The sequence below is a fragment of the Carcharodon carcharias genome, chromosome 12, assembly GCF_017639515.1.
Source record: "Carcharodon carcharias isolate sCarCar2 chromosome 12, sCarCar2.pri, whole genome shotgun sequence".
In the NCBI taxonomy this organism is placed as follows: Eukaryota; Metazoa; Chordata; class Chondrichthyes; order Lamniformes; family Lamnidae; genus Carcharodon; species Carcharodon carcharias.
The window spans coordinates 125,083,808-125,108,644 of record NC_054478.1 but is presented as its reverse complement, the minus strand read 5'-3'; the positions used below and the strand labels follow the sequence as shown (position 1 = coordinate 125,108,644).

The 24,837-nt window shown below is 44.4% G+C and overlaps 1 protein-coding gene across 4 annotated transcripts in view; it reads right to left on the bottom strand.

Moving 5' to 3' along the window:
- Positions 1-98: 98 nt before the first annotated feature.
- Positions 99-24,837, bottom strand: part of bmpr2b (bone morphogenetic protein receptor, type II b (serine/threonine kinase)) — a 333,412-nt gene continuing 308,673 nt past the window's right edge. For all 4 annotated transcript variants that reach the window (XM_041200905.1, XM_041200903.1, XM_041200904.1 and 1 more), the window contains 7 exons: positions 24,138-24,252; positions 22,472-22,632; positions 21,501-21,648; positions 16,597-16,733; positions 11,421-11,605; positions 8,466-9,751; positions 99-4,694 (listed from right to left, as the gene is read on the bottom strand). In XM_041200905.1, coding sequence (XP_041056839.1) covers positions 4,441-4,694; positions 8,466-9,751; positions 11,421-11,605; positions 16,597-16,733; positions 21,501-21,648; positions 22,472-22,632; positions 24,138-24,252 — 2,286 coding nt within the window. In that variant the 3' untranslated portion in view covers positions 99-4,440. The remainder of the gene's footprint in view (positions 4,695-8,465; positions 9,752-11,420; positions 11,606-16,596; positions 16,734-21,500; positions 21,649-22,471; positions 22,633-24,137; positions 24,253-24,837) is intronic.

The window sequence follows — 24,837 nt, the reverse complement described above, 5'->3', positions numbered from 1 at the left end:
ATGAGCATAAATTGCTTATGTGTGTTTGTGTTTCTAGACGGCTAATGGGGGATTCAGAGGGGGAGGAAGGGAAATAAAACAATGAATGAGATGGCCAGTTTGTCATGAATATACTCTTTAATATGCAGGATTTTACAGCCAGCTAGTCACCTCAAAAGTCAGCAAACTATACGAGTAAACTTTGTTCTTCTCTGATTATTGGAACTTGGAGTTACCAAAGCATTTACTTACAGCGCTTATAGAAAACAGGTTGTGGTTTACAGTTGTCCCTACAGTGCCAGCTGACTTTTTTAAATTATTAATTCTGAAGAGAACAGTAGTTTGAACAGCTTCATTCAGACACATTCAACATTACAATAAACATGCATTACAAACTTTACAAAACACACATCCCATCTGCCCAATCAATATCTATCCAAGAGTGGACAAGGGTGTCAAAACATTTTGTTTTGGATTATTAAATGACACAGGCTGATGCATCATTAAACATTACTGGAGGTGACATCCCAAGGCTGCGATTTCAATTCTGAATCTGCCACTGAGAGGAAAGTCTGTGAGAAAAGTTACAATTCGTGAAGTTTACTTTGAGTCACTGGGCAGTGACTCACACGGTGCTCTGATATACACAACCAGTAATGGGGATAGAAACAAAAAATATCAATCTCAATAACATTATAAAATACTCCAACTGCTAATAGCACCTCAATATTATAACTGAAAATGCTCTTATAATGTTCTGTTATGTTAGATTAATTAACACATTTATATATTTATATAGCAAGGTTTGTAAAGTACTTGATGGCCCTGGGGTAATAGTTTCAAAGCTGCAGTATATTTCAATAACGGGGCTGTATTTAGTCATTAATCAATTCTACAATCCTTTAATTTAATAAAGTTACCTGATATAATATGTCTTTGCACTATTCTCCAGCGTCTGGACACTGTCTCCAGTACATGGCTGGGATAAACCCAGACACAACTGCCCCTGGGCTGTAAGAAATATTTTCAGGACCTGCTGACAATGAATTTACTCTCCAAATGTAATGCATGTCTCCCACTACCTATTCTAATCAAAGACATCCCCTGCCCTAGCACATTCCAAATTTACTCTCCCTCCTTAATTGATGACACCAACACTTGCTGAGGTACAGTTCCACAAGCATTGCTCGCCTTCCAGTAACTCACCCAGGATTGTCATGTTCCACACACACACATTTATACAGTGAGTGTTGGTGAGATGTTTGACTGTAGGGGGCATCCAAGCCCCAAAGCCAACTCTGTTTTCACATTTAGGTGCATTCCAGCTGATTTGCCCAACTCCACCCAGAGGCTCGGCTGAGTTAAACAGAGGGCCGGGCGTCAAACTCCAGAACCGTAATAAACTTAGCCAATCAGGTGTATGCAGTCCTTAGTTGGTAACCACAAGGGGAATTGCCTCTCAGCCATTCCTGTTCACTTCTCTAGCTGGTTCAACTGCTGTCTGCATACTAGTTATAAGCAGGACAGGATAGCCCCTTAAGGTCTAATCCTTATATCCAAATAACTGACATTCAGTTTGATGCAGAACTTGACAAGTGTCTTTGATTAAAATGCTTTCTGCACCCACTTAACCTTGGATCCTTAGTGTTTTAACAGGGATTTCTGCTGTGATCTAGAATTAAACTTTCCTACTGAAAGCAAAATCTATTCCCTCCCCTACCATCCCCACCAAAAAAAGATTGTCAAAATGGCAGAGACAATGACTGGATTGAGCTCAGCCTGAAACTGGCACATTGTACAGAAAGCTAACTGCACGGCAGGTCCATCAGCAATGAAAAAGGACAAAGGACTGGGAAGGGCCCCAACTCAAAGCGTTCACCTGTCTTTTCTCTTGACTGGCAACAGGCCTCCTGTGGATTTCTAGAATATTCTGTTTACATTTCAGGTTTTCAGCATTCGCAACATTAAAAAGCTCCTTTGGGGTTTTTAACTGTGGTCACACACAATCAGCAGATTAGTTACAGCTGATATTTCAGGATACCTGGCTTGATACTCTCGGAGCAAGTTTTTGATTTCTCACTCTTGCTGAAAGGCTTGCTACCCTGAGGGGGTCAATAAATAAGTGGGCTTCTGCTATGTTTCAGACTGGGTAATAGTCCAAGCCAGTAAGAATCAATTCTCCCACCCACCCCACTAGAGGCACCCCTCCCTCCTTACTTCACCCTGCTGCTAACCAGCACTATATTGGAAACATGAAAGGAGTAACTTTGTCCAAGCAGTGCTAGGCATGGGCAATGATGTGAAGGAGAAATAACATTAAGCACACCACTGGAGTGGACTGGACATGACTGTGCATGATATAAATACTTCCATTGAGGGTTTAATTTTTTTCCCCTTGTTCCCCTGTCTTGACTGTAGGACCCAGCTGACCTTTGGTATCTCACTCCAGGGAGCATTCTTTGCATACCAGACTAGTAAGTGCTATTTCTCAATGGAGGGCATCAGTGACCAACTTACTCTGGTACTTACATGATGCCTTCCAGTTATTTGATCACTAAATAGCAGTTAAAAGCGGGATTCAAATGCAGTAGCCAAACTGCTAAATCCTCTGAGATCAGAGACTGGGCTCAGGCCTGGTGATTAAATCTAGCCCTGCAAGGTATGTATGGCTCAGTGCACTGACCAAATGAGCCTCTGTTAGGTAACCATAAAGTGACATCTGTATGTATACACTGAGCTGGGCTAAATTATTAAAACTGCTTATTTTACTAGTTTGATATGGCCAACATTTCCCATTGTAAGTTTCAAATCTATGCATGATTCAGGGCAATGAATTTCACTCACCTGTTATTTATATTCAGCATTCTGACTGAGGGTACATACTGACCATTGGCATGAGTCAATTGTCCTATAAACAGGCTACTCTAGACTTGAACAATTAACAGAGGAGACCATTTTATAGCCCACGTAATTCCAACAATCCTGACAAACAAGGTTTCAAATGAACACAAACAAGTGGCTATGTTTCGTCCTAACCCATGTAATCCAAGTTTGCTCCACTCCTCTTTCCATGCCCCAGTCCACTTCTGAAGCAAAAGGTCCAAATGGTCAGCTATATTCTAAACACAATTTGGAGAAGCTACAGCACACGAGTTTAAAGCAAGCAAAAATTCAGTGCAGCAAACTTCAAACAGATCTCAAATCAAAAAGAGAATCCTGCCCCCTTCCCTTTCCTTTTGTAAAAGCCCAAGGTATAAAGGGTGTAGTGTTGATTATGAGTTTATTCCCAATTAGGAGCAATTTTGTACAGCGAGTCCATGACAACTAGGAGCTGGATTAAGACTGCCTGACCTCACCCTTGGAAAGAGGCTTACAGCCAACAATCAGAAGAGGCGATTCAGGATTGGATTTGAGCCCATGCCCCAGAGGTGAAAAAACTAGTGTCTAATTCAATACATCACCTAGTTTGCTTGGATCCACCCTCTCAATAAGGCATGAGAAAATGGTGCAAAAAAGATTGGTGCTGAAGAAGATCCAGCACTAAAAGCTCCAAAAGCAATGTAGCACCAGCATCAAATGCAAATGCTTTTGTATAGGGTTTAGAGTTTCGAGTTTAACTGCTTGGTCCATTAATATTAGATGTGTACTTAAGGGTCAGATACTTGTGGGGACTAAGGGCTATTGGGAATTCTATAGGGAGGTAGGGAAGGTGTGTGCCGCCATTTTTTCCACATTTGGGTACCATGCATACTGGACCAGCCAAGGCTTTCAGCAGCAGTGGGGTTGGGGTGGGGGTGGGGGGTGGGAGGGTGGTAGTGAAGAAAAACAAGGTCACCACCAGTCCATGCACTACCAGCAACCTTCAGTGATATACAGAGACGCAACTTTTAAATAATAATCATTTTCTTTTTTCAAAAGCATTACTAAGCTAAGCCTATTGCACATTCCAACAAAGTTTCTGTTTTTTAAAAAAAGGATACTGTATGTTTCATAAGCCAGTAACAGAATCAGAATGTCTGCAGAAAAGGCATCAAAGGAAAGACAAAAGAAAACGACACAAGGGTTTGTCACATTGCTCAGCATTAGTTAAACATGCCTCAAGGACCCAATTGTATTATCTCAGAGGGGGGAGGCAGCTGATCCATAATCAGGAATGACAAAGTTGTGTGCTGCTTATTTTACTGAAACCCCTGTGAGACTCTTCACAGTGCTTGCCTCAGCCTAGACTTCACTTAAAGATTCTCTTTTCCTTTCCAAAAAAAGTGCAACAAGAGGAAAAAAACAAAAAAAAGCTCTCAAATATTAGATATTCTAAGCTTCTGCTGCATAGCTGATCTCTAAAGCAAGTCTCAATTGGGGAAGGGGCAGTCAGGGTGGGGTGGTTTAGGGTGGAATAGCTGTCCATTTATATTTGTTTCTTCTCTCTCTCTCATTACTAAGTACAAAGTAAAAGTCAAAGATTCACAGGCAGTTCACTCCCGTTTCCCTGCCGACCGTTGCTGTGGCAGTGCCCCCACTGCCACCCCCGACCAGGTAAACGGTGGTGCTAGATTTTGAGCGCCCCACTGCACCACTGTTGTTGACCTCGCCATCGATGGGTTCTGTTGAAATAACCCATGTAGAAGGCCGCCATCTCTTTAGGGAGTACGGAGTTTTAACTCGCTTCTTTATCTTGTCCCCGGAGGAAGCCTGCTTGTTCTCCCGCGTCGTCTCACCTAGATGAGGGGGTTGGGGAGGAGTGGGGGGAGGGTGATCAGGGCAGACGGAAGAAGAGAATATTGCTGTGTCATTTCAATAAGATTTTAATAAGTACTGTTTTATATTTGGAATTGAGTTGCCTCACAATCTTCACAAAAAAGACTTTCCAAATATTGTGTTGAGCTATTTTCAACTCTGACGTTTTTGTGTGTTTTTTTTTAAGTCACTGGATTTTCCATGGCATTGCCTATAGATAGCCTGGGATTTGGGGCCATGTTGTGAATTTTAGCAACGAACATAGACCTGCTTCTGGAAAGTCACTGCTTGGTTACTCCATGTGGAACAATGGTAGAAACAGGCAAATAGAAATATGGGACGTTCCTTATAAGTTCTGTCGAAGGGTCATGGGGACTCGAAACGTCAACTCTTTTCTTCTCCGCCGATGCTGCCAGACCTGCTGAGTTTTTCCAGGTAATTCTGTTTTTGTTTTGAAATAGAAATATGGGACATTCCTTATAAGTGCCTGGGTCCAGGTGAGAAGAACCCAGTATGAAGTGACTGGCTATCTTTTTCCCTTTTAAAAAAAATGTTTTGCATATGTAGCCAAATGTGACACCAAACTGGGACAGATGTATACAAATTGCATACAAAGACTGCGTGCAAATAAATGCATGTTTTTCCCATTCCTTGCCCAAAGATGTCGACTCCTTGCTGGGGTACAGCTCCATGGTCATTTTTCACAAGTAAGCTTAGATAAAGCAGGCCTGTAGAGTGTTTAATCACAGACAGATAGTGCTCCTCTCTTCACCAACATGTGCACATGGGAGTGATCAAAAACAGAAATCTTAGTTGTTTTTCCCTCTTATTGGCCCAGGCTGCTGAGGCCAATTGTGATGATCCAACCACTGCCCCAACTGAGATTCAGGTGAGACTGGAAATCAAACCTGGACAGTCAGCTCAATAAAACACCTACTGGCCTATCGGGGAGCTCAACAGCTGTCTGTTGTACTGACTGAAGTGGAAGTTACAGCCTGTAGCACTAACTAATCTCATTCCTAATGGTGCACTTCTGGTAACTTACTTTTGGAAAAACTGCTTATATTACAGGCCAAGCTTCCTGGGCAGCAGTCTTACTTTCATACCCTGACCCTTGACTAGCTGGTTTGCATTTTGGACTGCAACTCTGGCTTTTGTCTTCCGATGTTATTATTCCATGGCTCTCAACCTGGACAGATTTAAGGTGTGGCCTGTTTTTGGGCTGGTAGAACAGGACACAAAGGCTGATTATACTCTTTTCTTGTTAAAACTGATTTGCTTTTCTTTTGTAAAATTATAATATTTTAGTGTTTGTCAAGCAATTATTCCTGAGCATTGAGGGTAAGGAGTCTATTTGACTGTAAGGGCATCACAGATGAGTACAAATGTGTTCACACCTGGATTGCTTTCTGTATAGGTTTACCATTCTGTATAGACTAGCTGCATGTTGCCATTATCATTGCAGATACATGGACCTGTGTTTAACTTTTTTTAGATCTGATTTATGGGTTCTCTACTTTCATGGCTCCTCAGCCAGGACTTAGGCAGGCACTAGCTGGTAAACTGCTGCCAATGTCACTCTTGTAGGGTTATGGTGTCTCTATCTCAACTGTAAGATTTAGCCACAATGCCTGAGTTACAATATAGAATTCACCATTGCAGTTTATTTATTATTCACGGCCTCTTATCATAAGCTTTTCAACACAATTAGAAATTTAAGTTCAATGTTGTGCTGCCTTGCTAAGCTTTGCATTTGTACAGCACCCTCCCAAATTGAAACATCTCCAATATCTTCACAAACTGAATTATGCTTTGAAATACAGCAACTTGTTGTGTGAAGGATATTAACAATTCTGTAGCCCTGAATGGGAGCACAGCATTGCCACAACCCCTTGGGTCTACCAGGAAAGTGACTGGATCCAATGGAAAATGTGCTACCTTTGCTTAAAGCCTCTTCCTCTGTGCAGGGACTTGTAATTTATGCAGTGTGTGGAGCAGTGGATGAGATGTGCTACAAGGGACAAGCGTGATTGGCCAAATGTTCCTTTCTTGCCTTTGACCTTTTCTGTAAGCTTTAATGATTGTCATCCTCAGGCAAAGGGTGAGAAAAGAAGTAAATAGACATCAAAGTGGCATGCCTGAAAATGGAAGCTCAAAACTATGTTCCATAGACTCCGATATCCAAGTCAGCTTCATCGTGCTGCATGGTGGTAATGACTGACCTGTCAACCTAGCTCATTAATGGAATCTGAAGGGGGTCAGTATTCAGTCCACTTGGCTTCAGAGCAACCTGTAAGCCAATGTTCCAGCAGGTAGGGTGATTCCAACTGGACAGGCAGCAGGAATCAGTCTGGTAGACTGGCTGAATTTAGCTGGTTAATGCTAGAAGTCACCCTGTGCACATTTGGGGCCAGAATTTTGTGTCCTCCTGGAGTCAGGAAAAACTTTTTCTCGTAGCAAATTTAAATCTCCTGTATAAAAATGGGCCCATGCAATCTTCCAATAATTAGGGAGAGGTTCATTTTGGGTTGGGTTATGACCCCGCACGCATGTCCTCTGATGTTGGGGTCATCACTGATAGCCCGAGGGGAAATTTGTATTTCCCATCCCCCACTATTTTCGTCAGGTTGGGCAGGTTTACATGGCTCCTGAGGACCGCGCATGGTGGATACTAGGAGAGTAGCTATGGGTGGTACATGGTGGCATGGAGGGGCATGAGGAATATGAGGCATGGAGGCGGACATGGGAATATGTGGAAGCATGGAGAATATGAAGGGGTTCGAGGGGCCATGGGAAATATGAAAGGGCATGGGAATACAAGGGGCCATGGAGGGTGGGTGTGTTTGGGGGGGGGGGGGGGGGGGGGGGGAGAGAGAGAGAGAGAGAGAGAGAGAGAGAGAGAGAGAGAGAGAGAGAGTTAGGGGGCATAAGAATGATGTGGAAAGCTGGGCTGATGTCCCAGTGAACCGAGGCAGGCCTTCTAACCAGCCTTCCTCACATCCCGTAGTCCTCTGATGCTGCCTCGGGACTTGGGAAGCCCGAACTCTGCTTGCGCATGTCTCCAGGAGACAAAAATATGGTGGGTACAGTCAAAAGTGACGGGCTCGGGTTTTCAAAAGTCAGGAAATGGCTCGACTCGCATTTCCCGAGCCCAACACAAAAATCCAGCCCCTACTCTCTTGGGTAAGTGGGGCATGTCTCTGTGTGCAAACAGAAACCCTACAGTTTCATTTGACGACTGATTTCTATGCAAGCCTGACAGACGACTACTTGTCTCTACATATGTAGTGGAAGAGCATTGTCAGAAGTAACTGAGTTACAGGATTTTAATCCTCAATTTCCTCCCCTTCTCCACAGGGGTTGGGTGGGGAGGGGTGCTATTTGCTTTTGTGGGCCCACATGCAAGAGGAATTCTCCAGTATCTCACACAAGGGTTCTTCTTTGTGATTTGAGACTTTTGAGTGTCAACAGGCAACTTGGAATTGGAGGCAGATCATGGATGAACTCCATACTGACCTCAGTGACATCTGCACGTGGGCATTTTCCATTGGATAGCAACCAGGACTGCCCAATTTCTCCTCCAACTTGAGCACCTCAACCCAGGCTGGGTCCAGCTAATCCATACAGATCAGGGATGGAGGCTAGGAGCTTACAGTCTGCCTGGCTCAGCAATGCCTCACTCTACTCATTGGGCAATGAAGGGAAAGTTACCCGTCATGTCAGCAACATTTTAAACAGTCCCTCTTACTTACATTGCATACTACAGCTGTCCAAAATTTTGGCTGATGAAAGATCGAGTGAGTTTGGCCGCTCAGCTCTCCTCCCTTGCCGTCGTGCTACTGGTGCCGTTGGGTGATCCTGGCCACTAGCCAATGTGCCATCTGCTACGCCACACTGGTTGCTGTTGTTGTTGTTGTTGGAGTTTGTCCGCCCTTGATCAAGTGGGCGGTCTCTCCTGTCCATTAACCGCTCGGTAATAATGTCGTCATGCGTGGCCTGTTGCTCCCTCCTCAGGAGTGGCTCGTGCTCATCTGGGCTGGAGTTTATGTTCACTCTGCTGTCCTCCCCACTAAACTGGGACTGGAGGGTCTCATGGCCCCGGTGGCTTGAAGCATTGGATGTCTGAGGACCGGATACCGAACCATTGACATACTGCTTGACCACTGGGTGTGGGTTTCCTGCATGGCATCTTCCGGCAATGCCATTCGCTGTGACAGTTACCACTTGGGGCTCACCCGCATTTATAGTGTTCATTTTTGCCACTCCTGTCTCCACCTGCTTAAGATTTGACTTGTGCTTGCTGCTGAACTTCAGCCGTGATTCCTTGGCTACGTTTTTAGTGTTCAGTGGGAGGCTGGTGGGTCGCTTGGGGATGTTCTGTTGCTTGGGGAGGGGGTACATTTGAGTGGCTGGGATGTCGGGGATCAAGCACGCCTGGCTGGTGCTAGGCTGGGAGAAATCTTGGTGCCCGGTTACTTCAGCTGCCAGCTTGATTAGAGGGTACAGCAAACTGGGATTGCTTCCACTGAGAGGATCCGGCCCGCTGAACTGCTTGAGGGAGTGCTCCATCAAGTTTTCATCTGAGCTCTCTTTGAGGTTCTTGTCCACCTCTTTAGGGTCTAACTTGTTAGTCTCCAGGTCTTCTTCAGTCAGCTGCAGACACACTGGAGTGGGGCCCAAGGGTGGCAGCAAGTTGCCTGCCTGCATGTTAGTGTCCTCAGAGTATTGTGTTTCCGATATGGTGGACATGGCGGTGCTGGGGGTAAGGCCTGCTGTGTTCGTGGTGGTGGTCGTTGCCGACAAGCTGGTAACACTAGTTTCCGGGCTGGGGATGCGAGCCTGAGCCTGCTGCCTTTCGTAGTTGATGGAATTGCGGTTCTTCTCACTGGTAGTTGACGGGGTACCGGACGTGGAGTTGTCCGTGGAGATGTTTTTCACCATTCCTTCAGAGTGGTGAAGGGAGTCTTCAATGTATGAGGACGACGAATAATCTGGGTAGGGACCCATCTTTGGCACCCGCCGACTGTGTGAAAGGTTCCTGAAATAAGATAAGCCCAAATATTAAATAGCATAATACTGGTAAACAGAATAATGGGGATAGTTTAGAGATAGAAAAAACATGAATGAGAGCTTTAGCAGCAGATGAGTTGAGACACATTTGGAGATGGACAACGTTAGGGAAATGGAAACAGGCCTGGGAAGTGGATTCTGACCTCAGAATCAAATGGGATGCTGAGACTGCATACGATCTGGTTCAGCCTGAGACAATGACTGGGGGGTGGTAGTGGGGTATGATATTGGTGGCTAGGGAGCAACTTGTGTTGGGAGCTGAAGACAATGGCTTTGATTATACTATTGCTCAACTGTAGGAATTGCACTTCTCCAAGATTGAATACTGGATAAGCAATCTGACAGGACAGAGACAGTGGAGGTCATGGTGAAGTAGAACTGCTCACTGTTAGCATGTGAAAGCTGACCCCACATCTGGAATGCTATCGCCGAGAGTTTGCATGTAGATAAGGAACAGGAGTGGGTCAAGGACAGGCCCCTGAGGGACTCTGGAGGTAATGGTGCATTGGTTATGCTATTTGATTGGTTGGGACAAGAAGCAATAGCTGGAGATAGTTGGTAACGATTGGATAGCTAAGATTTGAACCAGGGGAGAACAGTCCCACTGAGCTGAGCAATGGAGGAAAAGCGTTGAAGGAGGGGGTTGGCTGTGTCAAAGGCTGAAGGAGGTCAAGGAGGAAAAATACACCATGGCCATGGTCAGAGGACATTATTTGTGATTTTGACTGCAGCTATTTCAGTACTGTGGCAGAGATGAAAACCTAATTGGAGAGACTCAAATTTGAAGTCACAGGAAAAATTAGCAGGAATTTGGGAATTGATAACATTTTCAAGAACTTTGAACAGGAAAGGTAAGTTAGAAATGGACAACCGTAAGGAAGAAATAATAATGGTAGTTTTGAAGACAAGGTGAACAGTGTCTGAAGAGTGGAAACTATTTACAATGTCAGCTAGCATAGGGGCCAGGAAGGGAAATTGGGTGGCCAGCACTTTAGTGGGAATGAGGTCAAGGAAGCAGCTGACAGGTCTCATGGACAAAATGCATTTACAAAGAGCATGAGGTGAGATAATAAAGAAAGACAAGGTTCAGGGTTAGGACATGTGGCCTGGGGGAGGTTTAGCTTCGTGTGCGAGGAAGAGGCAGCAGAATTAATTGTCTCAATTATAGTGATAAAGACATCCATGAGCTCCTTGTACTGGTTGGAGATATCGACAGGAGACAGGGGAAAGGGATTTATGAGAGGAGGAACAGGTAAATTGGGGCTGCTACTTTTAAGGAGGCAGAGTTAGGAACCTCAGGGCCCTTCAGGGAAAAGCTAAGAGACGCACGAAGAGTAGGTGTGAGCTTATCCAAGGGGGATTCAAGCGTGGTACAGGAGGAAAGTAGGAAAGCAGAGGAGTAGTGATGGGTTAGGGTAGTGATTGCAGTGGAGACAGGTAAATTACCCAAGAGGGAAGAAATAAAAAAATATTGTGACAGTAAGGAGAGGAGACAGAAAAGAAGGGTCTGAGCGGAGGAAAGACAGAAAAAAATGGAGACAGAAATATTGTGCTCGAGTCCGAAGCAACAGCCAAAATGGACTCAAGGAAATGTAGATTGCATAGGCAAGCTGCTGCTTTGCTGTTTGGCTACCTACCGTTCATTCTGCATGGCTGTTGTCGTAAATTGTGACATGGGATTGACTGTGGGACTCACGGACTTGTTTCGATCCCACATAACCATGAGCTCTGCCATCCTCTCTTCTGCACACTGGGCTGTGAGCCGAGCCTCTGCATCCTGGTCCCAGCAGTCGTCCATTGTTTCCTTCAATGACCGGACAGCCTGTGGAACAGAGAAAACAATTCTCTCGTTTTCCAGTTCCAACATATTTTTAAAAAAAACTTTCCTTCCCCATTCTTGCATGGAGCTGATGATTCTTACTGGAGATGGGCAGGGTAATGGGTATGAATTGTATCAACTGAAGTTAAGTACATACAGATGGAGGGCAATGGTTGGATGGTTACTTGAACTCAGAGATGGTGGTGTAATGGTAATGTCATAGACGAGTAATACAGAGGTCCAGGCTTATGCTCTGGGTACATGGGTTCAAATCCCAGCACAGCAGCTGGTGGAATTTAAAAATAGTAGTGTGGCCAAGCTGTCTAAAGCGCTGCATTAAGTTTCCAGCTTTTGTGGAGGCATATATTTGAATCACATCACTGCAAAAGTTTCAGCTAATTCACATCAGTCAATGCCTTTGGGCAGACAAGCACCATCTCATTTTGGGTCGGGGCAAAGCTCATGTCCGTGTCCTTTGCGAAGGGGTCGACAAAGTGGAGGAAGTCCAGGATCGAGAGATTGGAACAGGAGGTACTCAACCTGGAGTCCTGTCTTGGTCAGGCTGTCGAAGACCTGGCTGCGCAAAAGGTGTACAAAGAAAAGGGCAAGCTGAGGGACCTGCAATTCATCGGGCACCGGGGCGGGTTCATGAAGTCACAGATCCAATTCCTTCAGGACTGGGATCATTGCTTCCCCTTCTGCTACTCATTGGAAAAAAAGCAGGGGGTCCATACGCAGCTCATTATGCTGCTAGCCAATGACAGATCACTTGTCTCTGATCCAGAGGGCATTAGGGCTCAGACCGAAGCCTGTTATATTGCTCTGTTCTCTCCAGATCCATCCAGCAAGGATGCTCACAGAGTTTTGTGGGAGAACCTGCTGCAGGTTGGCCCAGAGAGTGCTAAGAAGCTCAATGCTCCGCTTAGTTTTTTGGAGCTGATTGGCGCCCTCGACCGTATCGAGGGGGAAGTCCTGGGTTTTGGACTGGCTGACTGTGGAGTTCCACAGGGCATTCTTGGATGTCCTGGGGAACGACTGTGCATGGGTCCTGGAAAAAAGTCTAGCAACCAGGGAGATGCCTCTCACGTGGTGCAGGACTGTCAATGTCCTGCTGCCTAAAACGGGGGAATTGCAGCGTACTTAAAAACTGGCATCTGGTCTCCTTCCTCAGCACAGATTATAAAATCTTTACCAGGGCAATGTCTTCCCGCCTTGGTACTGTGCTGGACCACATGATCCATCCTGACCAGACCTACACAATCCCAGGCCGCTTCATTTAGGACAACATTCATCTATTGCGGGACCTGATCCATCATTTCCAGAGGGCTGGTCTGTCAGCCACCTTCCTCGCCCTTATCAGGAGAAGGCATTCGACAGGGTGGATCAAATATTTATTTGGAACTCTAAGAGCATTTGGGTTCAGAATGCATTTTTTTGCTTGGATCCAACTTCTGTATGCCACCAGAGTATCTGATTAAGGTTAACGGATCTTTGATGGCACCCCCCCTGCTTTGGCAGAGGAATGCATCAGAGCTTACCCATGTCTGGCCAGATATATTCCATGTGCATGGAGCCTTTCCTGCGCCTCTTGCAGAGGTGGTTGTTGTGATTGGCTCTGAGCAAGCCAGGCATGGAGGTGTTCCTCTTGGCTTATGCTGATAATGTGCTCCTCTTGTTCACAGACCCAGCTGACCTGTGGAGGAGCCGCGAGTACTAATAAATCTCCTCTGAAGTGACCTCCACCAGGATCAACTGAGGAAAATGTTCCACACTCCTGGTCAGTCAGTGGCAAATGGACTCCTTGCTGGAGGAGCTCAGGTCTTTCACCTGGAGCACCATCTATCTCCTTTACTTAGGGGTCTATCTTAGCTCTGCTGAGGGATCCTTGCTGATGAACTGGCAGGAGTTGGGGGCCAAAGTCACTGCTCACCTAGGGTGCTAGACAGGACTACTCTAAGTGCTATCCTACAGGGGTCGAGTGCTGCTCATAAGCCAATTGATTCCTGCAATGTTGTGGTACCAGTTAGTCACTTTGATCCCTCCCCCAGAATGTGTCACTAAGATACAGAAGAAGTTCATTGACCTCTGGGGCAAAAGGATGCACCGGGTTGCTACTGAGGTGCTAGGTCTTCCGCTGAGGGAGGGCAGTCAGGCACTGGTGTGCCTTCGCACCCAGGTCGTGACCCTGTAGCAATACCTTTGTCAAGCTCCTCCCCAATGCACTGGCAACATATTTCTTCTGCCAGGTGCACGGTCTCAATTATGACCTGTAGCTCTGTTTATTGACCTGGGAGGTCTCCGTGCCTCCTTGCATGAGTTGTCTGTCTTTTACCAAAGCTTGATGAAAGTTTAGAACATGGTTGCCTGACACCAGCTATTATTCGCTGCTCAGGGATCTGCACCTCCGCCAATACAGATTCATGTGGCTGGCGGAAGAAAGGGCTCGGGCTGCTGGGGTGAACAGAGTCGGGGATATGCTGACTGGTGGAGGAGTGGCCTGGATGATGCCACATGAACTTGGGCATCATGTGGTTGCTGATGTCCAGTTCACGCCAAAGCCATCCACAGCCTTAAAACCCTGGTGTCAGCCTTGACTGTACTCACATTGGTCCCATGTCCTGAAGCCTCCCTTGGGAACCTCAGCCCCATGTTTGAACCGTCTCGCAGAAATTCCCTCCGGCTTTTCCATTCTGCATGGAGGGGTTTCCTGTACGGACAGCTGCTGCACACCCTCCACTTTCTCACCCTTATCAACTGTCCAGATACGCTGTGGCATTCCGTCCTGCTATCCAGAGGTGGCGGGGACCTTCAGTGGAGGGTTCTCTACGTGTGAGTCGTCCCCTTTACTGTTGGGGATTTGGCATGGAGGGTGTTGCATGCAGCAGTGCTGTAAAACAGATGATTAAGATGCTTCATGGACTCCCAGGCTGCCTGGAGGAATCTATGTTCCATATCTGCATAGGTTGTGTGAGGTTGCAGCCCCTTTCCCAGTGACTCTTACTGGGAAGTATGTATGTGTGTCAGATGAGGATACTCTCAGGCTTGGTAGTGATGATCCTCCTCTTGAATGGCTTGGTCACATTTGCTATCCAAGTGCAAACACATAGAACTCAATAGGCTACAGAAGGGGCTGCCAGAACTCCTTCCCTTTCCTCCCCAACCATTGTTCTATTCCTAATAGCCAGGTGGCGAAGGAAGGATCCAAAGCCAGCCTTTACTTGGAATAGATTTATTCACAGAGTGAAACATTGCGGGTATATATCTTCTGGGTCCACTATTGTGATAGTAAGTATCTCTTTATATATATTTTTAAAATTCTTTCATGGATGTGGGCCTCGCTGGCTAGGCCAGCATCTATTGCACATCCCTAATTGCACATCCATGTGGTGTACATACACACAGTGCTGTTAAGGAGGGAGTTCCAGGATTTTGACCCAGCAACAGGGAAGGAATGGCGATATATTTCCAAGTCAGGATGGCAAGTGGCTTGGAGGGGAACTTCCAGGTGGTGGTGTTCCTAGATATCTGCTGCCCTGGTTCTTCTAGATGGTAATGGTCATGGATTTGGAAGGGCTACCTGAGGAGGCTTGGTGAGCGTCTGCAGCACATTTTGTAGAGATGTGCCATTGTATGTTGGTGGTGGAGGGACTGAATGTTTGTGGATGGGGTGTCAATCAAGTGGGCTGCTTTGTCCTGGATGGAGTCAAGCTTCTTGAGTGTTGTTGGAGCTGCACTCATCCAGGCAAGTGGAGAGTATTCCATCATGATTTGCGCATTGTAGATGGTGGAACGGCTTTGAGTTACTCACCACGGCATTCCTAGCCTCTGACCTGCTCTTGTAGTCACAGTATTTATATGGCTAGTCCAGTTCAGTTTCTGGTCAATGGTAACCCTCCCCAAGGATGTTGATAGTGGGGGATTCAGCAATGGTAATGCCATTGAATGTCCAGGGCGATAGTTAGATTTCTCTTGTTGGAAATGATTATTGCCTGGCACTTATGTGGCACAAATGTTACTTGCCAATTGTCAGCCACGCCAAGATATTGTCCCAGTCTTGCTGCATTTGGATATGGACTGCTTCAGTATCTGAGGAGTCTCGACTGGTGCTGAATGTTGTGAAATCATCTGCAAACATCTGCCCTTATGATGGAAGGAAGGTCATTAATGAAGTAGCTGAAGATGCTTGGCCCAGGACATGACCCTGATGAACTCTTTTTATAACCAATCAATAAGCTAATTAATAAATGAACTAATTAATTGAAAGCCCCTTAAAGGGGCACTGTAATGGAAAAACAAAACTTCAAAAGGAAACTTAATAAATTACATTAAAACGTTGTTTCGGAGGCTGATGATGCACTCCAGCCCCTGTGGTGCCTACTGGTCACGGAAGGCCTCTAGCGTACCGGCAGACATCGGGTGTTCCCTCTCCAGGGACGCCTGGGCACGAATGTATCCATGGAAGAGGAGCAAATAGCTGGGCTGAACAACTCCCTCAACTGCCCGCTGCCTGGACCTGTTAATGGCCACCTTGGCTAGGCTCAGGAATAGGCTAACAGATGTGCAAAGATCAGGAGCATGGGACGGAAGTGCAACTAGAATTTGAGAAGCAGCCCCTTCAAATAACCAAAAAGAGGCTGCAACCTCACACAACCTATGCAGATATGGAACATAGATTCCTCCAGGCAGCCTGGGAGTCCATGAAGCATCTTAATCGTCTGTTTTACGGAATCAGCTGATTTTCCTTCTCTAGCTTAGGCCAATCTTAGTCACTGCTGCTCAGGTCAAGACCAATAACTGGATTGAGAGTTCCCATAGGAATTTTGGATCCTTCTGGACTGAATAAGCTGCTAGTCCATCAACCAGGGGCTGGAACTGAACTTAGGTCCTGGAGGAGAAAGACGAGCATCCAGCCCACTATGCCATCCTCTATTTTACATTCAGGAAAAACATTCCACCAACTGTTGGGAAAAGTGCAAGAAATCTTGTTTGCTCACCAGGCTGTTCTCTTTCCAAGCTTCAGGAAATTTGGGCCGTTGCTTCTCCCTGGAGACCAAATGCTGCATATCCTCGAAGGTCGGATGGTTCCCCACCTCTGCTTGAAATGCCATCTGGTAGTCGGGAACTGACTCTCCTGGTCATGGGGCAAATAAATCCACATTAGAAGCACTGAGGAGCCTCTGTCCCCATGAGATGGGCAGTAGAAGACAATCCCATTCTGCACCACGCTCTTATTCCGTCTCCCAAAGCCCCAGTACGGGAACTTCTATGCGAATTTTCATTGATCTTAGCAATTGTACTGCAGAGCCACAAGCCATCAACAGGGGTCAGCAGTTTGTTTCAGTAAGTGTTGTGTTTCAGAACAAAGTCACAAGGCTTGTGCTACTGAAACATACAAATTAGGAGCAGGAGTAGGCCAATCGGCCCCTCAAGCCTGCTCCGCTGATCTGATTGTGGCCTCAACTCCACATTCCTGCCTACCCTTAGTAATCTTTGGATCTCTTGTTAGTCAAGGATCTATATACCTCTGCCTTAAAAATATTCTATGACCCTACCTCAACGGCTCTCTGGGGAAGAGAGTTTCAAAGATTCACAACCCTCAGAGAAAAAAAATTCTCCTTATCTCCAATTTAAATGGGAGAGCCCTTTTTTTAAACTGTATCCCCGAGTTCTAGTTTCTTCCACAAGGGGAAACATCCTTTCAGCATCCATCTTGTCAAGTCCCCTCAGAATCTTTTCAATAAGTCCACCCCACATTCTTCTGAACTCCAACGGATACAGACCCAATCTGTCCAACCTTTCCTCTTAAGATAAACCTCACCCCCATCCCAGGTATCAGTCAAATGAACCTTCTCTGAACTGCTTCTAAGGCATTTCTTTGCCTTCTTAAATAAGGAGACCAAAACCGTACACAGTATTCCAGATGTGGTCTCACTAACTGTACAACTGTAGCAAAACATCCCTGCTTTTAAATTCCATTCACCTTGCAATAAATAACAACATTCTATCTGCCTTCCTAAACTAGCTGTACCTGTATACCAACTTTTTGTGATTCATGTACCAGTAGACCCAGATGCCTCTGTACCTCAGAGTTCTGTAATCTCTATCCATTTAAATAATATGCTACTTTTCAATTCTTCCTGCCAAAGTAGACAAGAGGATAGATTTTCCAACATTATACCCTATCTGCTAATTTTTTGCCCACTCACTTTATCTATCTATATCCCTTTGCAGACTCTTTACTGTATTCTTCACAACTTATTTTCCTACTTATCTTTGTGCCATCAGCAAATGTAATAACCATACATTCATCCAAGTCGTTGATATAAATTGTAAATAGTTGAGGCCCCCGCACAACTCTGTGGCACTTGTCAGATCTTAATTGCTAACCCGAAAGTGACCCATTTATGACTATTTTCTGTTTGCTAACCAATCCTCTATCCATGCTAATATGTTAACCCCCACACCACGAGCTCTTATTTTGCATTGTAACCTTTGAGGTGGCACCTTGTCAAATGCCTTCTGGAAATTTAAGTAAAACACTCCACAGATTCCTCTTTATCCACGTAGCAAAGAACGCCAATAAATTAGTCAAACACAATTTCCATTTCACCAAACCATATTGACTCTGCCTGATTGCACTGAGATTTTCTAATTGCCCCTCTACAACCTCCTTAGTAATAGATTCCAGCATTTTCCCTATGACAGATGTTAAGCTAACTGACCTGTAATTTTCTACTTTCTGTCTCCCTTCTTTCTTGAAGAGTTTGTTATTTTCCAATCTGTTGGGACCTTTCCAGAAACTAAGGAATTTTGGAAAATGAAAACCAATGCATCTACTGTTTTAACAGACACTTCTTTTAAGACCCTAGGATGAAGTCCATCAGTACCTGGGGACTTGTCAGCTTTTAGTTCTAATAATTTTCTCAGTATCCTTTCCCTGACATTTGTAATTGTTTTAAGTTCCTCCCTGCCCTTCACCTCCTGATTCACACTTATTTCTGGCTTGTTATTTGTATCCATTACATTGAAGACAGATGCAAAATGTCTGTTCAATTCATCTGCCATTTCATTATTTTCCATTATTAATTCTTGGACTCACTCTCTCGCGGACCAATGCTCACTTTACTTAGACTTTTCCTTTTTGAACATCTGTAGAAACTCTTACTATCTGTTTTTATATTTCTAGCTAGTTTTCTCTCATATTCTAATTTCTCTACCCTTATAAATCTTTTAGTCATTCTTAACTGTTCTTTATATCCTGTCCAATCTTTTGACTTGCCACTCTTCTTTGAGGAATTATACGCATTTTCTTTCAATTTGATACCATCTTAAACTCCCTTAATTAGTCATGGATGGTGCATCCTTCCCTCAGAGTCTTTCTTTCTCACTGGAATATATTTTTTCTGAGTATTCTGAAATATCTCCTTAAATGTCTGCTACTGCATCCCTTAAGCTAACTTCACAGTTCACTTTAGCCAGCTGTCTTCATGCCCTCATAATTGCCCTTATTTAAGTTTAAAACATTAGTTTTCAATCCACTCTTCTTTAACCCACTCTGTGAAATTGAATGAGAAATTCAATCATTATGATCATTGTTACGTAGGGGTACCTTCACAATGAGGTCATTAATATAGCCAAGTGGTTATGGTACTGGGTTTGTAACCCCAAGATCAAGAGTTCAAATCTCACAATGGCAAATTATGAAACAATGTAACTTCCTCTGAAACAGATGGAAACAGGTTTGTACTCAAAAGAGTTACAGTTGAGGCCTATATATAAAAAAAAATCAAGAGTTCAAATCTCATTATGGCAAACTACGAAACAATATGAGGTCATTAATTTATCCTGTCTCATTGAACATTACCAGGTGTAGGATAGCCTGCTCTCTTGTTGGCTCTAGAATGTGCTGTTCTCAGAAACTGTCCTGAAAACTCTCTTATGAACTTAGCATCCAAGCTACCTTTGCCAATCTGATTCGTCCAATCCATACATAGGTTGAAATCACCCATGATTATCACTGAACTTTTCTCACAAGCTCCCATTATTTCTTCCTGTCCAACAGTGTAATTACTGTTAGGGGGACTATAAACCACTTCCACAAGTAACTTCTTACCTTTACTATTTCTCATCTCTACCCAAACTGAATCTCTCTCTAATGTACCAATGTCAACCTTAATTAACAGAGCTACCCTCCACCTTTTCCTAGCTTCCTGTCCTTCCTAAATGTCATGTACCCTTGAATATTTACATCTTGCATCTTTACATCTGTCATCTTGCAGCCATGTCTCTGCAATGGCTATCAGATCATACATATTTATTTCTTTTTGTGCTGTCAATTCATCTGTTTTGCTACATGTGTTCAGATACAGAGCTTTTAGTTCTGTCTGTTTAATATTTTTGTAACCTCTAGCCTTATCTGCTGGTGCACTCTTAAGCTTGTACACTCTGTCTCATCCTGTCATGCTCTGATCATCATTTCCTTTATTGCTACCTTGCTTTCTTGCCTTTCTTCTCTATTTAATTTATTACTTCTTCCCAAATTTGATCCCTCATCCCACTGTTTAGTTTAAAAGCCCTCTCTACTGCCCTAGTTATACAGCTCACCAGAACACTGGTCCCAGCACGGTTCAGGTGAAGACCATCCCAATGGTACAGCTCTCTATTTCCCCACTACTGGTGCCAGTGCCCTGTGAAACAAAACCCATTACTTCCACACCAATCTTTGAGCAATGCATTTAACTCTCTAACCTTATTTACTCTACATCAATTTGCTCGTGGCTCAGGTAGTAATCATGGGATTCTCAGTTGCAGCCCCAGGGGTCAGGAAGCACACAGATGCCTGTTCATTAGAACTTGGGGTGGAACACAGATACCAAAACCCGCCCCCAGATTGCCATCCGTTAAAAGGAGTGCATGAAATTCTGGTAGGAAGGGGAGTGGGCGAGTCTTCTTCCAAATCTCAGCATCCCCACATTACCCCATCTCTTGTAAATAGGACGTTTGGGCAAGTTCGAGAACATCATCAGAAATATTCCAATTACACTGAGTGAGGGCATAGTGAAGGCCTCAGGACTGGGATAATGGGATTGGCCAGTAAGACATTCCTGCCCTTTGTCTTAGTGTAGTGTAGGTTCATTGGCACATAGTGGCACTGCATGACAACCCATACTTACTTGTCCAGAAGATGTGGTACATGGATGCTGAAAATTCAGAGACTTTTGTCCAAACCACAACCATTACTAATTCTGGATGTTGTTCTTGACTTTCTCAATACTTATCTGGCTAGCCTCCCAACCTCTATAAATGTGAGCTCATCTAAAACTCTACTTTCCATATCCTCAGAGACATCAAATCCCATTTATCCATCACTTCTCATTGGCCCATAGCAGAGTTAGGGACCTAATACAGAAAGATGTGAGTAGGCTGGGTAGTTCTTTGTTGACCTGAATGGACAGAATAAGCTAAAAGGCTTCCTTCTGTGTCATAAATTTTCTACGATTCCTGTGAACACCTTGATTTTTAAAATCTCATAATTGCTTTCAAATCCCTCCACCACCCACCCCACACCACTGAATTGCTGTAACTTCCTCCAATCGTATGACCTACTGAGAATTTTGCACTCTTCCCATTCTGGCCTCTTGTACATCCTCAATTTTCAACGCTCCAATATTGGTGGTGTGTCTTCAGTCTCTGGAATTCCCTCCCTAAACTTCTCTGCCTCTCTCTCCTTGCTTAAGACACTCTTTAGAACCCACCTCTTTGATCAATTTTTTGGTCATCTATCCTAATAACTCTCTATGTGGCTCAATGTCAAGTTTTGTTTAATAACACTTCTGTGAAGTGTCTTGAGATGTAAAAGACACTACAGAAATACAAGTTAGTGTTGCTACTTTCTTACCTGGGAAAAGATCTGTGCACTTCATAAATATTTCCCAGTAAATGAGGCCCAGTGCATACATATCCACCTGCTTGAGAGCGGATGCACAGTCCCGCAGATTTACGGCCCCCTCCAGCACCTCAGGTGCCATGTAACGGATTGTGCCAACCTGTGGAAGAGGGGGTGTAGAAAGAGATGTCACCACCAGCAGAGGAAAATCTCTCGGGTTTCCACCACTTCACACAACAAGCACAGACGAGTCCAATTGACTGAATGACCATGTGGAAACAAGTCATGGACTGGGAATCAGGTCCCCTCTGGTCTCAGGCTAAACAGGTCATCTCCAGTGCCACCCAGCATCATGACCTAACCTATGAAGCAATACATCAATATGCTTATAGCTGCAGTTTAAGGAGAGGGGTGCTGCATTAAACCAAAGGGACAGGGAAGCCTATTGCTATGAGCAAACGCTGCTATCGGTCCAAGCTTCGAACAGTATAATTTTCCAACAGGCTACATAGGCTGGTGTATGTGAGATGAGGCTGTCATATAAATCCTTTTTTAAACGGTGCACAGCAACTGAGCTTCAAACCAAATCAGTAACCTTGTGATGCTGTCAATTTCTCAGTCCAGAACTGCAGCAATTCCCTTGTTAGTCAACATACAGTCACAGCATACGCTTCATAAAATGAATGGAGCCTCAGAAAGGTTACGTTGCACAGGAATATAATGCATTATCCCTGCATCCCTGAAACATTACTTTCTCCCAGTACAAAACAGACAGCAGTATAATACCTCTATACCGCTGTTAACACTGCCACTGTACAAGTACATCATGGGCAGAATAATACTCCTGATAACATTGTTCTGTACAAGTACACATCAGGAGTGTATTAGTTACTCCTTTACGCTTGATAATAATGCCCCCTTGTGTTTTGAACCCCCAGAAAATATATTATACCTGCACAATCTTCTACTCTTTTGCTTCTCACCTCACTGATGGCTGCAGTATCCTCCTCTCCTGGTCGAACCAGTCGATTGCCGGTCAGTTTCATGGAGAGGCCAAAGTCACTGATGGCGCATGTTCCATCGTTCTTCACCAGCACATTCCGGCTGTTGAGGTCCCGGTGTGTGATGGCTGACTTATACTGATCTGGAGGAGCCATAAATTTCTTATTATTAGAATGCATGGCCAATGCCTGCATTTGCTTTCCTCCAATCCTTTGTCTTCCTCTCTTGATAGCAATTCAACTGGTACTGCCCTACACCACCAGTCACCCTCCTGTATCTCACCTAAACTTGCAAGTCTTCATGTGATTTTATTGAGGTGTTTAAAGTAATAAAAGAGTGGATAAGGAGAAACATTTTCCTCTGGTAGGGGAATCAAGAAAAAAAGGGGGCAATTTAGAAAAAAGATCAGGGAACACTTCTCACTCAAAAGGTAGTGAAAGTTTGGAACACTCCCCCAAAAGGGTATGGATGCTGGGTCAATTGGAGTTTTCAAGACTGAGATCAATAGGTTGTTAGGCAAGAATATCAATAGATATGGAACAAAGGTAGGCAAAATGGATTCAGTTATAGATCAGCCATGATCCAATTCAATGGGGGAGCAGATTCAGGGGCTGAAACACCTTCTCCTGTTCCTAGGTTTCTATTGTGATTGAAGAAGGTACCATGGCTGAGTCGAGCTATCTGGCACATGCAAACGTAGAGGACCTTTCCTTCAAGGAGCAATCCCTCTAAAGACAAGCAAGTAGTTCAGTTGTGTCCTGCTCTCATCAACCTCCCTATCAGCAATCTTTTATTCTGGGACTTTGGCAGAATACTTAGAGCAGTGCAACACGTTAAAGGGATTGAAGCCATCCTCATTGTTCTGAGAGAAAGAGAGAAGCAGAGAATTACATAGCATGAAGAGAGGCAAAAAGAAAGAATCTGAGAAAATATAAGAAGAACACAGGGACACTCCAGCAAAGAAAGAGGCAAACAGACAGATAATGATAGAAAATGATCTGGGAAAAAGGAAAGGAGAAGGGAAGATAGAAGAAGAGGAAGAAAATAAAATTAAGAAGGGACAAGAATGAGAGTGCAAAAGAGAGAGGGAAAGCCAGAAGCAATGAAAAGGAGTTCTACCCTTGTCAAATATTATTGTAGCTCGACACATGTGAACTTCATGCTGGAACATAAAAATGAGCTCCTCTACACAAGACTGATGCTTTGTGCATGTGATCTCAAGCCTGGCCCCTTGTGCATGTGTGATAATGGTCCCATCAGGCAAATGCATAGTCATATTTTAAATGCAGCAATTGAAAACTGGACATTTATTGCTTAGCTTTCATTTTTCAAAATTACCTCTACTCTCCCAATTCTGGAATTTAAAAACACAATTGGACAGCTGATCATTCCAGATCCTACCTCACTGGGGTCAGAGGGTCAGTATTCCAATAGGAATTTGTAACCTATTGAAAAAAGAGTTGGCAGTTTTGAATCAAGCCTCAATATCCACAGCACATACTACTGTACATGAAATTTCTCAAAGGAGGTAACTTCAAAATATGAAAGTTCAACACAACAAACAAGGCAAAAAAAAAAATCATGAAATGTCAATCAGGCAGTGAGACAATAAGAAGGGCAAATCCTATGGACTCTGCTATATCTCACCAGCTCGTAGCAGTTCTGTGTGAAGGTAGGCGAGGCCCTTGGTGATAGAATGTGCCAGTCGGCAGGAACTAACCCAATCACTGCTGTGCAGACTCAGGTACTTGCACAATGAACCCTAAATGACAAGGAAATGCGTAAACATATTAAAATGAATAACAAATATTTGCGCAGCCAGTTGAATTTCTGTAACACACCAATTTGCCAAAAATTAGAAATAAAATCATTTGTTGCATGGTATGGCACTGAAACATTCCAGGTCCTTTGCAAGATCAATGATTTTATTATGTACACAGTGGTATAAGCCAAAGTAGGGCAGCAAGGTCCCACAAAGAACAAGGGATGAATGACTAGTTCCTCTGCATTTAGTGATGTTGGTTGAGGGAAGAACATAGGCCAGGACACTGAAAGGACTCATCTGTCCTTCCAAAAATGTGATAGGTTCTTTTAAGGACCACCTGGACAGGCAGAGTGTGGGTGGGTTTCACATCTCATCTGAAGTACAGCATCTCTGGCAGTGCTACACTGCTTCAGATGTTGTGCTCAAGTCCCTTCAGGAGGCCCAGCAATCTACAATTTTTGTGGAATTATAGCACATCTGCTGCAGGGCAGGAGTTTTGCCTGGCACAATTAAACCAATCGACACAAAAGCTAATTTTTTTTGGGGACAAGATCAACTCATTTGTTTTCTTTAGGCAGGTTC